At 38.4% G+C, this 15,398-nt stretch overlaps 2 protein-coding genes across 2 annotated transcripts in view; one reads left to right on the top strand and one right to left on the bottom strand.

Annotated features, from left to right (window-relative positions):
* Positions 1 to 1,702: 1,702 nt before the first annotated feature.
* On the bottom strand, positions 1,703 to 3,990 carry LOC110048834 (dehydrogenase/reductase SDR family member 6-like). The gene has a single exon (XM_020754612.2). It carries the CDS (start codon positions 3,877 to 3,879, stop codon positions 3,133 to 3,135), a length of 747 nt encoding a protein of 248 aa, XP_020610271.1. The 5' UTR covers positions 3,880 to 3,990; the 3' UTR covers positions 1,703 to 3,132.
* Positions 3,991 to 7,278: 3,288 nt separating this feature from the next.
* Positions 7,279 to 15,398, top strand: part of LOC110048832 (conserved oligomeric Golgi complex subunit 5-like) — a 38,487-nt gene continuing 30,367 nt past the window's right edge. The window contains exons 1-8 of the mRNA XM_089280954.1: positions 7,279 to 7,338; positions 7,409 to 7,548; positions 8,532 to 8,589; positions 9,527 to 9,581; positions 13,325 to 13,394; positions 13,954 to 14,074; positions 14,649 to 14,686; positions 14,848 to 14,940. Coding sequence (XP_089137080.1) covers positions 7,302 to 7,338; positions 7,409 to 7,548; positions 8,532 to 8,589; positions 9,527 to 9,581; positions 13,325 to 13,394; positions 13,954 to 14,074; positions 14,649 to 14,686; positions 14,848 to 14,940 — 612 coding nt within the window. The 5' untranslated portion in view covers positions 7,279 to 7,301. The remainder of the gene's footprint in view (positions 7,339 to 7,408; positions 7,549 to 8,531; positions 8,590 to 9,526; positions 9,582 to 13,324; positions 13,395 to 13,953; positions 14,075 to 14,648; positions 14,687 to 14,847; positions 14,941 to 15,398) is intronic.

Raw genomic sequence — 15,398 nt, 5'->3', positions numbered from 1 at the left:
TATTTCTAAATAATGAATTTACACACTCAATGAAGTTCGTTATTTATAAATAATAAATTAACACTTGGCGAGGAGAAATTCATTATTTCTAAATAATGGATTTACACACTCAGTGAAGTTCATTATTTCTAAATAATAAATTTACACTCGGCGAGGTGAAATTTATTATTTCTAAATAATGGATTTACACTCCCGGCGAAGTAATTTATTTATAAATAATGGGATTAACAAACTTTATGATATGTAAATAACTATTTTAGAGATGACCTGATATATAAATAATTGAAGTTGTTTAATTTATTATTTATATATAATAACTCTATGGTAAAAGATTATTTATAAATCAGGACGTACCTAAAATAATTATATACATATCAACGAACAAGTTCTTGTGTCTTATTTATAAACAAATTTTGTGGCATTTCCAATTATTTATAAATAAGAGGAAAATGGCATAAATTCGGTCTAAATAATAAATTTACAAACGGCGCCCCATATTGGAGAGCAAGGTCTTGCTCTCCAGCAACATTTTCCATACAAATCCTCTAAATTTTCTGAAAATTCAAACAGTCATATAAACTTACTCTCTAATTCCACGGGCCTCAAACTTGGCCATTTTGGTATTTTTGATGCGCTCTTTCCATTTCTGGCATTCTTTAAGTTAAAGCCCATAATATAAAAATTTTATAGGAAAAATTTGGTCACGTGACCCCAGCTGCAAAGGGCCTATTAAAATGTAGATTCATGCGTTGAAGTGCAGTAATAAGCTGAGAAAACGAGTAAGTCTTACATTGGAGATGAAATGAGACTCACCAAAGTCTAAACTAAAACTAACAGACGTTCTTTCTCCCTCCTCGCACAAACTTTTTTTGCGTTGACCGCCAAGGCTTTTTACACAGTCCAAAGTTCCACACTGAGAAACGACGAACAATTTAAAACGCATCAACTTAGATTAATATCGCACCACTTCCCTAAGCCAAGTTTGTTTTTGCTCATTCAGTAATGACAAGTTTAGCTGTTTGACTTTTCATTGACAATTCCTTTTTATCTATTTTCGCAAAAATTTAATAGGAAATTGTTGTTTGTAAACAACAGGTCTATCTTCACTAAGAGGTATACAAGAAGTATCTCGTTGGCATGGCAATGGTAAGCCGCATTTTCTTTTAGTCATGTTTGCACAGGTGTTGTTCTATCACCTTGCATCACAAGTTCATTCTTTATATGAAAAAATAAGCTTTCCAATAAACTTTCTAATGATACATAGTTTGCGATACTTTCCGACCACATCTTGGAAGTTACAGTAACTACGAAAGTCACTTCTTCTCTCAAGACCCCTGCTTCAAATTTGGCTTTGTATAGAAATGGATGGCATGGTCACAAGAAATAGGAATTTTATTTATCTAATTCAGTGTTGGTTTTCTCCTTAGAAAACTAATATTTTGAGGTGTACCTCATGGTCAATTGTGCATCAGAAAAAAGACTCAAAATATTGACACATAACTCTTCTAAAATTTGCACATTCCAGGTTAGTACTTAGTCCACATAGATTGCAGAGTGGCTGAAAAGATTGCAAAGTTACCAGGGCACATTTTTGTACAAGTGGTTTGACCGTATTAGCAAAAAGTAATGATGTGTTAAATGCAATTAAAAAAAAAGAAAAGAAAAAAAGAACAGAGTGGAAAACACCACCAAGGTTACAAGGTTGCAAACATTTCATAACTTTAATTCAAAATATAGTGTCATTGTTAACTGTTGTAATGTAAGCTAGCTACAATCCTGTTAAAAGCTTGGTGTATACTCTGATAGGCTAACAAATCATGTTTTACCAGAGTTTAAAACGCAGACAAAATGTGTGGACTGAAAAGACTGATTGCATGTAGCCAAGCCATTGCAGGCAAGTCAGGGTTGATGGTCTATGAGTGACCAGACTCATAAGAAGGATCACATGCACTGTCCCTTCCCAACTCAATTCTCCTGATTCCAAATTTGAGTGTCACAGTATCTTACGGAGTTGCCCAGAATCACCTAAGTATAATTGAAGACTTGAACAACCATTACTGGCTGTGTAAAAATAATGTAAACCAGCCTTATACTTCCTTTATGATATCATGGAGAGAAGTGTGTTATGAGGTATTAAATTAAAACATGCAGTCACCCAGTCAGAGCATGAGTATAATAATGTCTTTGCTTGTTTATTCACTTCAGATCACAAAATAAAATTTCACCAATACAATATTTTTACCCTAATCAAGTTACCTGGAATTTTATTTCAGCGAAAGTTGAAAGGTTAGCAAGAAACAATAATATTATTATTAATAGCCCAGTTCTTAATTTGCTTGAGTGTTTTTTTCCATAACTAATAATTATTAACTCTGAGTGCCATTATTGAGCCAAATGCAGAGACTATCAGTAACTCAACCTATTCCTGCCAACTTTGCAGCCTCTTTGGTCAGACTGAATTACACAATTAAGTTTATATAATTACTTAATGTATGAATCACTTGCAGGGCTGTCATTAAGTTTCGAGTCACCTGTAGCCTCATTCTCCACACCTGTAGCAAACTTTTTACTCTGTGGTTGAATTCTATCAACAACAGGCAATTTCACCTGTAGCATCTAAGGAAAATCAAGCACACTCAGCCGTAACAGGTGTTACAATTTACGGCCCTTATTGATTAAGCCCTGACATAGTAGAATTGTCATATTAATATCAGGGCTGTCAATAAAGGACCACGAGGGTCATAACCTGTAACACCTGTTACACCTGCGTATGCACGATGGCCCTTGATGCTGTGAGTGAACTTACCTGTTGTTGATTCACCCATAAAGTAACAACTTAGTTTGTTATGGGTTAGACTTGGCACAACTTCACCGCATGAGTTCGGTGTGAATTAAATTTGAGGATCAAGCTAGGATACAGGTGAATTAAAACTTAATGACAACCTTGAATTATGTTTAGCAAAAATTAAGAAGAGAAACTCTGCAAACAATGGCTACACTGTAGTTAATTGCCTATTTGTTAATTTATAAAAGGGGCATTTAGACTGCTGGTCATTGGCTTCTACTGACCTCGAACTTGGTCATTATTATAGAAGACTTGAGCCCGCAGTATTATATTTTAAGAGTGACCATCTAAGCCAGCATCCATCCCCCATCAATGATGTGCTCGCACCCCGTCATGTAAGGTGCCTCATCTGACGCCAGGAACACGGCCAGCTTGGCGATTTCTTCAGGTGTTCCAAGACGCCCTTGCTTCTGGCGGGCAAGGAATTTCTTCATAGCTTCTTCAGGATCTGGGGCACTGTTAATTCGTTCCCGCAAAGATGGGGTGTCCACCGTGGCCGGGCAAATGACATGGGTACGAATTCCCTGAGTAACGAAGTCGGACGCGATAGATTTTGTGAAGCCGATCACCGCACCCTTTGTTGTGCTGTAAACGAAACGGTTGGGTACCCCCCTGATGCTTGAAGCCACAGACGCCATGTTTATGATGACCCCTCCACCTTGTGCTAACATGATCGGAAGAAATTGCCTTGTTATTCGATACATGCTCTTAATATTGATATCGAACGAGAGGTCCCAATCTTTCTCCTCGCAGTCTAGGATTGTTCCATCGTGCACGATGCCTGCACAGTTGAAAAGCACGTCGAGCTTTGAGAATTCTTTGGCGAGGGCTTTTATCGCATCGTAGTCTGTTACATTAAGGATCCTGGTTCGTATTCCTTTGATGGAGTCGAGCTCGGCGAGTTTCTCGCCATTGATGTCGGTGGCTAAAACTTTGGCTCCTTCCTCGGCGAATGCTTCGGCGACAGCACGGCCGATGCCTTGTGCTGCGGCAGTAACTAGGATTTCTTTCCCTTCTAAGCGTCTTCGTGCCATTTTGTGGATCGAATGAGAGCGACACCCAACAAACAAAGTTTAAAAAGATTGCGTTACTTACTAAACTCGTGACCGTCATGAGAGCTGCTATTTGTCAGCGGATTGCTTTTGGAGTAATATTAATATTATGTATGCTACCTGGAATGTCTCTTCGTTCGTGTTCCCCTAACTTACTCAATGTTGCACCGACCACACCAATGTTTTCGTTATGCGAAAACGCATACCTTTTTATGCGTTTTCGCCATTGTCCACATTAAAACGCCCGAAAACGGTGATGGAAACGACAGTGTGTGACGCTTTTTTCGTCACCGTTTTCAGAATCCTCCGTTTTCACCCACTCCAACCTAGCTAGAAACGGAGCGTTTTCAAAAGATCCCACTTTTGAAACAGTTTTCGAAAGCTTTCGTTAACATCAGCGTTTCCGGTCGTTTTAGTGTGGACGATAGGCGAAAACGCATCAAAAAGTATGCGTTTTCATACGAAAACGAATATTTGTGTGGTTGGGGCCTTACAGTGCGACTACTCTACCCAAGGCCGCCTGACAAAATTTTCTAGAAATTTAACAAATAAAAATCGTGGTTTTCCAACAAATTAAACATGTAATCAAGCTGTACATTACAAAGGCAACAGATTTGTGGTCATTTTGATTAGTACCTATTTTAAAACTTTAAAAATGCGCTTCGCCTAAATATCCGACTAGACTTGGAAATAGCGGAAAAATCAAATTTCTTCAAACTTGTCCAGAATGAAGCCCTACGGGCACTAGCTACAAAAATATTGTTTTAGAGTTCGATAAATCAAAACTTATTTTTTTATGCAATTTTTTTCAGTTTTCGATGCCTCAAATCGGCCAAATTTGACTGAAAATGAGCGGCATATTCAGAGGCTCGTAGACTGAAAAGTAAAACTATTTATTACAAACTGATTGTACGTCGTATCTGTACTTTCTTTCTTATATATTTACTAACTTATCTAGGTTCCTGTAGCATGAAGAAACTAGAAGTATTTCTACTCCCCCCTCCCCCCCCCCCCAATGATGACATGTTAGTCCATCGCAAGGTTACCCCCCAGCATTAAATTCGCCGGTACCCATTTATACACCTGGGTGGAAAGAGGCACTGTGAGAATTAAGTGTCTTGCCCAAGAACTAGACTCTACATTTCTCGAGTGTTCCCAAATGTCCGGAGTGTTTCAAGTCTATTCCTCACGTTATTGTGAAGGTTTTAGTTTAGATTTATTGTAAATTGTTATTTAGAATGTAATATACTAATTGTCGGTCCACATCAGCTTTTAGCTGCCAATTTTATCGACCTACTTATTAAATAAAGTATGTATGTATGTATCTATGCATGCATGCATGCATGCATGCATGCATGTATGTATGTATGTATGTATGTATGTATGTAACGCAACGCAATGTCACCGGCCAGGGCTCGAAGCCGGACCACTCGATCCTGAGACGAGCGCATTAACCACGAGGCCTCCTTGCCACCCATAATAGACAACAATTTACATTTGGACTTACTTCAGTCTTTCGCCAGCACAAGTTACAAATCCAGGGTCAGAGCAAGCAATTTTCTAACTTCAGGCCTCAACAATTGCCTCGGCAAAGTAGTACAAATAGCGACAAAACGTTTGAGCGTTCGGTGACGAAAGTCCGCCACAGAGATAGCTTCCGGTTTAACACATCAGTTGCGTGACAAAGGTTGCACATGATAGCGAAGAATGATCATCGCAGTAAATTTTCCAATTTAAGCAATTGGGGCTTCAACGGGATTCGAACCCGTGACCGCGATGCCGGTGCGATGCTCTATCAACTGAGCTATGAAGCCACACATTGGGAGCGAGGTCAATTTGTTGAGTTCATATCTTTCCGTGAGGAGTGAGATGATGTGAAGTTTATATGAAATAATTCATATATGAACTGCGGTTGTAGATGATAGTGAAGAATGATCATCGCAGTAAATTTTCCAATTTAAGCAATTGGAAAGATGAAGCCTGAAAAAATCAGGGCTTCAACGGGATTCGAACCCGTGACCTCCGCGATACCGGTGCGATGCTCTACCAACTGAGCTATGAAGCCACACATTGGGAGCGAGGTCAATTAATTGAGTTCATATCTTCCCGTGAGGAGTGAGATGATGTGAAGTTTATATGAAATAATTCATATATGAACTGCGGTTGTAGATGATAGTGAAGAATGATCATCGCAGTAAATTTTCCAATTTAAGCAATTGGAAAGAAGAAGCCTGAAACTGATAAGGGCTTCAACGGGATTCGAACCCGTGACCTCCGCGATACCGGTGCGATGCTCTACCAACTGAGCTATGAAGCCACACATTGGGAGCGAGGTCAATTAATTGAGTTCATATCTTCCTGTGAGGAGTGAGATGATGTGAAGTTTATATGAAATAATTCATATATGAACTGCGGTTGTAGATGATAGTGAAGAATGATCATCGCAGTAAATTTTCTAATTTAAGCAATTGGAAAGAAGAAGCCTGAAACTGATAAGGGCTTCAACGGGATTCGAACCCGTGACCTCCGCGATACCGATGCGATGCTCTACCAACTGATCTATGAAGCCACACATTGGGAGCGAGGTCAATTTATTGAGTTCATATCTTTCCATGAGGAGTTAAATGATGATGATTGGATGGGTTTTTCCGTGGAAATTCCAGAATAATTTCAGACTGCCGGGTATCTAGACACAACGTTAAAGAGAACTCCTCCACTTTACGAAATATATTTACCCACGTGACCCTTTTGGCGCGAAATGGCTAGTTCCACTCATTCACATCCCCTACCCGAACAGGCGAGATAATTTTTACTTACAAGGGTGCGGTTAGAGTTAAAGTTGTCACCGGAAGTAATCGCGTCATTCCACCTACTCCCGGAGGGGAAATGTGGACGATTTTACCGATTCGATATTCGAAATAATGACATCGCAAACTGGGATAAACCGTGATTTTCAGAACTGGATATCACAAGTGGCAGTTCGGAAATCAAGCTTTTGATTTCTGATTTCTCAATTGTGGATTTCAGATTTTCAGGGATTGCGATTTGCGATTTCTGATTTCTGAATTCTGGTTTCAGATTTCTGATTTCTAAATTCTGATTTCAAGTTTCAGAGTTCTGATTTTTGTATTGCTATCTCTAATATCGGGTTAATCATGGCCTGAAAATCAAATATTCATATCTATAATAATCAGAACTTAGAACTGAATTACACCTAATTTACGATTTACTTGATCATGAAAACAGGTTGGCCGCAAAGCATCCTGGTTATTTTGACGTCAGGAAGCAAGGTTGAAGACTTCATTTGATATTTCTACCTGTCAGCGGATTGCTTATAAAAGTGCTTATTCTATGTATGCTTCCTGAAATGTCTTTTTTTTGTGCGTGTTATTAAAATATCCAAGATGGAGGTCAGCTTGGAAAAATTACTTCAAGATGACGGTAGGTATTTTTAGTCGCTTCGGAACAATTTCAGCAAAGAAAAACGTTAATCAATTTTATCTTACTCCAGAAACCTTCAAGCAATTCCTGGACGAAAACTTTGATGACAGAAGTTATGCAAACAACATCATTCAAGGCCGAGCGATTAGTGATTCACTTGCCAGGTTGGCAGACGGAATAAACCTTTTGGACAAAGAACTTCACAGTCAGGTCTGTTGCTCTGTTTCCATAAATCACTAGAGTGGTTGTTTTGCTTGGGTTACAGGTAGTGTAAGCTTTCACCTGTACTTTTAAAACAGTGGGCAAAATGAGAAATACGAGATTTAACGTGGAGTTTATACGCTTGCTCTTATGTGGCCTGAAATTCTCATGGTCTCAAGGTGACCTCAGATTTCATATAAACGCTGCTCAGTTTTTTACTTGTGAGCTGTCAAGAGTTTTTTCTGTTTAAAGCCCACACTTGCGTTTCCTGAGAGGTTAAACAGAAAACGTGAATTACTATTTCACAGTCAAATACAAGTCACGTAAAATGGTAAATATGGCTGCATTTCCCCCTAACAATTGACATCATTCAAAAAGTAAAATAACTTTCTAAGCGCAGTTTGAGGAGTGCGGGATTTTGGAAGCAAATTGTGCTGGAAAAAATGCCAATTGTGTGGAGAATTGGGTGGGATTGTGCAAATCCCAATTTAGTGAAATTTTGGTAGTATAAATTGATAGAATCCTGCCAACAGGTCTAGCTATTTGTAAGTGCTTTGTTGAATAGCACTTGCTGCTTCTGCTATTGAACCTTGCGGTATTTATTTCTGCTCTGCCAATGCCGGGTTGGCGGTCCATTTTGCTTAGATTGATGAAATCTGTAATTGCCAAGGATATATCCTGAAACTGCTTGAAAATCGAATGGCAGTAATTCTGGTCTATCCTTTGAAAACTTTAAGGCCAAATTTGATAGCCTTCTTTGTATTTTCTGGTACAGCATCTTCCTGTATTCTCAGGATTTCAGATTCAGAAACACTGGCGAAATGTGAATTTGCGCCAGCCATTTTGTTTTTGCTTGGATCAGGGATTAATCACTTGGTAGGAGGTGAATGATGGTCATTTAATTAGCCAGAGATATAGCGAACCAATCAGATTACTTGAAACACCAAGATCACTGAGTGTGTAGATACTAATAGTTATTATTTATGTTGTAGGTAGTAGAACATCATGAAGATCTTTTGCAACAAGCAACAGGAATTGAAACATTGGAAGGTTAGTTGTTTTATGATGATTTAAGTGACAGTCAGTATAATTTGGATAGTTTAGAGATTAAATTTTGTAAACTAGTGGAGTAGTGCCAGATTATAGGAAATATTCTTTCCACAAAATATTAATGTTTTTACATGATTAATTATATAAAAGATATGCACCCAAGCTACATGTGGTTTTATTTTTATTGAGTATGTAGAGGTGCAGTGGTCTCATGATTAGTTTGCTCGACTCCAGATCTATAGAGTACTCCTGGGTAGAGTCCTGGCTGGGGACATTGTGTTGCACATTCTTGGGCAAGACACTTTACTCTCACAGTGCCTCTCTCCACCCAGGTGTACAAATGGGTACCAGCAAACTTAATGCTGGGGGTAACCCTGTGATGGACTAGCATCCCATCCAGGGGGGAGTAGAAATACTCCTAGTCACTTCATGCTACAGAAACCGGGATAAGCTCCAGCCTGATGGGCCACTTAACTGCTGTCCAGACTTTACCCACACGTGTAAGCCAAGAATGCTTTCTTACTTCCTTTTAGCCACCACCACGAGAAAGTCGAGTCATCAGATCTGCATCCTGATTTTGACTGGCTAAATAACTCTGCTGGGCTACTCATCAGATTCTGTAGAAAATTTAACATTGTTTTACACTTTGTGATAGAGTGGTTTTCATTTGAGTGTCGAAAAGTAATTGCTTGTGCATCAAACATGCTATAAAATTGGCTAAAAAATCGTGCTTGCTCATGTTGTCCGGTGTTTTGTGTCAGCGACATGCGTTTACATGTACTTCTTGTTTTGATTGGTTCACTGGATTGTCTGTGTCCTTTGTGAGTGGCCAGAGTGATTACTTTCAATAGAGTTTGGATTTACAACACTCAATTAAAATCTGCTCTAATCTTATTATTACTTCTCATTAATAGTTTTTCTTTTTTTATTTTCTAAGGGGTTCTTCAGATGATGCAAACCAGAATTAACTCACTGAAGGCTTCAGTTGAAAGGTACTACAAATAACTTATTATAAAATTTGATTAGTTCAGAAATAGTGAGGTGGCTTAGGGTGATTTTAAGGCTACATCATTAGAGAGTGGAAGAAAGCATGAAATTTGGCACAAAGAATCTTGTTGGTATAAGAAACAAATTTAGTCTGGGTGCCACGTGATTCGATGATCGGGGGGGGGGGGGGAGGAGACATGTCATTTCAATTCTTGATAAACTTCATTAGCCTGAAAACGAGGCTGATAAATCAATCCATAGCTTTTATGCTTTTGATCACCAAATTAAACCAAAATATGTCAACAGCTTGTAAATTAGGTTGTGTGGTTCATTTAGATAGCCTTAATGTGTTTATGTCAAGTGAAAATAGCATGTTTCTTGCTTTTTTGCTCATGTTAAAAGATCTGACTTCAGAGCATGTAGTTGAGTTTGAAATCGTTTTTTTTTTTTTTTTAATATAGTTTTACTTTGGTTTTTCATTAAGCGAATGAGAAACTGAGGAAATAAAGAAATATACAATTGCTGTCACATATGCAAAGGATAATATACAACCGGTGCCATGCATGGGAAAATATGCAAAAGGCACCAAATACGGGAAACATGAGTCCAGGAATTCAGTTGAGGATCAGTTTTGATTTTATATCGCAAGTGTGATCTGTAAACAACCTTTAGTCATGGGCTAATTTCGTTCAGGCAACACGAGGTAAGACAAACAGAATATTTGATTACCTGACGATGCAATTTAAGCTTGAGATGGCCAGTGAAATAGATTGATTTTAAGAGGCCAACTTTCTATTTATATTGAACAGAATGAACAGAATGCTTGGTTTTTTACTTTGGGTAAATAGTTATTTAATCAATTGAATTCAGATTCTTTGGGCTACTGTTAACTGTTTATTACGGCAAAAAAGAATAATTTCTGAAGGGTATTTTAAATGAAGTTCAGAACCTGGCTACCAAGCGATGATGAAACTTCACCAGCTTTAAGTTCCCAACAATCAAGTACTGGAAATGCCTATTGTCTATCGAGAGAGTGGGCCAGAATCAGAACAAGAATTTTGTAAAGACAGTGATCGAAGATAGAACTGTCTCGATTCATGATACATGTGTACCATCAAGAAAAATTCTCTGCTGCTGTTTAAACGACAAAAGCCCAAGCCAAAAACAAAGTCAAAGCAGCAAGTAAGTGCACTGGGAAGCGATTGCAACCTTTTCAGCTGTTTGTACATTGCCACCCAGCATCGAAGCGGAGACCTAGACGAATTTTTTATGTACGAAAATCAGCCCTACCCAGCATCTCTCTCTGAGTTTGGAAAGCTAATATTCGGGAAGAAGTCAGACCTCTTGACATGTGTTAAGCCTGCCAGTACAAAGCAGCCTGATCCACCTCCACTCTATGATTGTAAGATCTTTGATGGACCAGCTGTTGTTCACGCCCTTCCATCCACAACTGTTTCCACCTTTGATAGCTATGCTGAAAACTTCTTTATCCCATTCATTCTGAATCATCTCCAATCAACTAAACGAGTGGACATTGTTTGGGATACATACAAGGCGAACAGTATCAAGGATTCAACCGGAGGAGAGGTAAGGGTCAGAGAAGAAAAGTAAGAGGTGACACCAAGATTCCTCCAAACTGGAAAGCATTTCTTCAAGACAACAACAAGAAAGGACTCTTTGCCCTCCTGACCAGCAGAGTTTCAAACTTCCAGTTTCCCGAGAACAAGGAAGTAAACATCATCTCAGACTAATCTGTAGTCTCAAGCAGAGGTTCTACTGATAAACAGAGATGTGACCACGAGGAAGCTGACACAAGAATTGTTGTACATGTTCAACATGCGCTGAACAAAGGATGGAGTCAGGTTTTTGTCCGCACAGTGGATATGGATGTTCTTGTCATAATGATGGGGATTTTTCATGACTTGATCACTTTGTATCCGCCTGCAGCCATATGGATTTGTTTGGGCATGGGGAAATATGTCCAGTGCATCTGTGTGAATCCCACCTGTGAATTTCTTGGCCTGAAACGTCTCGGGCACTCCCTATGTTGCATTCATTCACTAAATGCGACACGACTTCCTGTTTCTTTGGCAAGGGTAAGAAGTCCGCCTAGGACGCATGGAAGTCATTCCCTGACGTAACATAGACATTTAAGTTCCTGCAAGATCACCCTTATTACCAGCTGGACAAGGATGATTCCATCTTCAAACTTCTGGAGTGATTTATCGTAGTTCTCTATGACAAGGCCAGCAATGTGATCAATGTTAATGAAGCCCGCAAAGAAATTTTCACCAAAAGGAACAGGATCCTAGAGAACATCTCTCCCACACAGGTAAATTGAGTTCGCAACATTTTGTAAGGAGTGAAATTCAGGCTTTCGACTTATTCTACTGTTCTGAATTATTTCATGCATTGTTTCTGTAGTAATAAATGTGTAACGACAGGGACAAAAGTAGCAAAGCTGAATTCTAATTTTGCTTATGTAGGACTCGCTATTAGAGCACGCTTTAAGAGCAGTTTACCAAAGTAGCATCTGGTACACAAGCCTGCAGGCTGTTCAGATGGTTCCTTCACCCGAGGGATGGGGTGACATGGATGGCATGTGGAAACCTGTCTGGGCCCTTCCTGAAGTGGTCAAAGCCTGTCTAGAACTCCTTAAATGTGGTGCAAACAAGAATGTGCTGGCAGATGCAAATGCATCAAAGCTAACCTCCCTTGTACAGGGTTATGTCAGTGTTCAGGAGAATGCAGCAATAATGAACATTAACCTGATCTTAATAGAATGTGTTTCAAATTCCGTGTTGCCAGCCAGTTTTCAATGTTTTCTTGATAGCTGGTACATTATGTAACCTCAGATGCCCCCCCCCCCCCCCCCGACACAACTCCGTGATTTGATTTTTTTTGAGCTTGTCATAAATAATATTTTCGTAATACGACTTGCAGTTTACGATATAAATATAAGCACGGGATGCGTGTGCTTTTCTTAGTGTACTCCATAATGACATTCTTGTTATGTATTCAGTATGTGCGAGAAAACAAAAGTCTCGAGGTGTGATTGTCAGGTGATTATATCATAATTACTATTAAATCTTTGTGAAATAAATAGAGTACCCAAATGATTATTTCTAATGTTCTTAAACAAATATTAACCGATTGTTTTACAACATTTTAACATAAAAGCCTTGTTTTCATGCTGGCAAAGAGTGTCGCAAATTGAATTGCGTGTCACGCCCCCCTGGGTAATTGGATCATGTGGCACCCGGCTTAAATTTGTTCACAGGACCAAAATGAGTTTGTGTGCCAAATTTTATGCTTTCTTCCAGTCAGTAATGATGTTTTCCCTGAGCCACCTCACTAAAAAGATGTTAAGTTCACACTTTGACTTAACTGGCCCACACTTCTAGCGCATGTCCTGTTTTCCGTAGTGAGGGAGACAATTACATTTTTAAGGTACTGCTGCTCTCCCAGGATGGGGTGCTAGTCTATCACTAGTCCCCCCCCCCCCCCCCGCCCCCCCCAGCATTTTGGTCAGATTGTCCCCCAAATTCTTCATTTGGTATTAATTAATATTTAATCATGGATAGAGAGGGTATGTTAACAGTGAGAGTCTTGTCTAAGAAAGAAAAATTTGGACTTCTTGATTCCAGGTCAAATGCACTATAAGCCAGCCCACGGTAAGTAATGTTAATTTGTAGGCAACTTTGTAATTTACTTAAAGTTTATTTTTTCTTTACAATAATTTATTCAGGATACAACAGCATGTTGTTGAACCATATTTCAAGATAAGGTCAAGAACAGCCCAACTTCGTAGGCTTCAGGTACTACCTACTAGAAAATTATTATATAAAATTGTAATTACATGTAATAGTAGACAATTTGATTATTTTGTCTCTGTGTTAATAAGAAGGCACTAAGATGCTATGATGATACAACACTCACTCATCTTCTTCGTCTCAGTTAGGACATACATGTAACAATGCTGGAAATAATTTTTCTTCCTTAACATGACACGTGTCCTTTCAAATCTTCATTTTGGTTGGACATCTTATCAATTTGAGTGGACATCAATTAGGATAATTGATTGGTACAGTATAATTGATTAGTATGATTAGTGAAATTCGTTAGCATAATGATTTTGGTTAATTTGCACTGCAACTAAACAGGACAGTGTAAATTACCTTGCTGTCGGCCATTATAACACATTTTACTGAACAGACACAAAAACTGTACATCTATGATCTTCAATTTCAGCAGGTCCAGACTGGCAAATCATACAGTAAAAATAATACTTTACCTCTAACATACATGTATGATTTGTGTAATTCTATGAAAATTATTAAATAAATTAAATATAATAATATGTTTGACCCTCAACAGGAGGCATGTGATATTTTAAGAAGAGTGATAAGGGTAATCTATCTTACCAAACGACTTCAAAGCCAACTTCAGGGAGGAGTGAGAGAGATCACCAAAGCTGCTCAAAGTCTCAGTGAACTTGGTAATTAATCTAATGTTGCTGCTTAATTTTCTTACATGTAGTATGCCAAAATTAATAAATATTTATTTTGGTGCTGTCCTTAGAGACATTACTATAATAATATGGAAACCTGGGCATTATAATATATCCTACAATTCATCTGAAAAGGCAGAAATCAGACTTGTACAGTGTATATGTAACTTCTCTGCAATATGGACAGCTCCATAATACATGTACATGTGCGACACTGTCTCCATCTCTTATGCCTCTTTGGTGTTCTAGAGGTTTGACTGTATTACAAAGTTCACAACTAAACTTTTCTGATGTAGATTGGATATTGTATGGTACGCTTGAGTTCTGATTCCGTCAAGAAGTTCGTTTAGCCTTTGTATCTCAAACTTGGATATCTTGAAGTCCCTGCCATCTCAAACTCAAATCACTTCCCTTGGATATGCTTTTTAGTCATTTTCTGTTAGCTATCTTGCGCCCCAGTTATCTCAAACTTTTAGTGTAGTTAGATATTAGGATGGTTGAATTGTGTTTTACTTAACTTATACATGTATATGTACAACATTTTGCCTAAATTTTGTTTTAGATTATCTTGTTCAAGGAGCAGATCTCTCTGGAATCCAGGTGCAGTACATATACATGCAATGTCAACTTTTGCACTCCATAAAATGCATCAGTGTTAAATGAGTGAAAGTGTGTTTGTTTTTCATACTTCCATTGTTATTTTCTGAATTTATCTCCTGAATTTTATTTTGTAATTATTTTCAAATCCTTGAACATTTCAGGCTGTAGAAAATGACTTAAAAGTTGCTGCTAAGGCAAGGAAAGAAGTTGAAAACCAGGCACAGAGAATGTTGGCTCAAGGCATGGAAACACAGGTATATGCACGCAAACTGGCCATCGTAATTAGATCAATGTTGTGTTGTTGCAAAGCAACCCTGAGAAAACTAGAGTCTGATGGCAAGCTTTAGGATTCAAATTCATTGGTGACACTTTCAGTTGCATATCCAGCAATCTTGGGAAACAATTAGAAATGGAAAATTATATTGTCAAAATTTCACACCTCATTTAGAAACAGATAAAAGAAAACAGACACACATATATATTATTAATATACCCTACAACGCACTTTGGGATGGATACAAGAAGGATGGCTAGCAATGCAAAACAATGTTTCAGGAGTTACAGTCAAATAACTGGTTTTCCTGTTGAGAATCAGAGTGGAAATAAACTCATATCAAATCAGCAGGCAAAGAGAGTTGTGTCCAATGGACCTTTTTACCTATGTCAAGCTTCTCCAATTTTTTTCATTCAAACAAAAAATAAACCATAGTGC

The sequence above is a fragment of the Orbicella faveolata genome, unplaced genomic scaffold, assembly GCF_042242905.1.
Source record: "Orbicella faveolata isolate gen_17 unplaced genomic scaffold, um_ofav_v1 contig_48, whole genome shotgun sequence".
Lineage (NCBI taxonomy): Eukaryota > Metazoa > Cnidaria > Anthozoa > Scleractinia > Merulinidae > Orbicella > Orbicella faveolata.
Note: the sequence above shows the minus strand (reverse complement) of the source record. Positions and strands in the feature narration are given on the sequence as shown.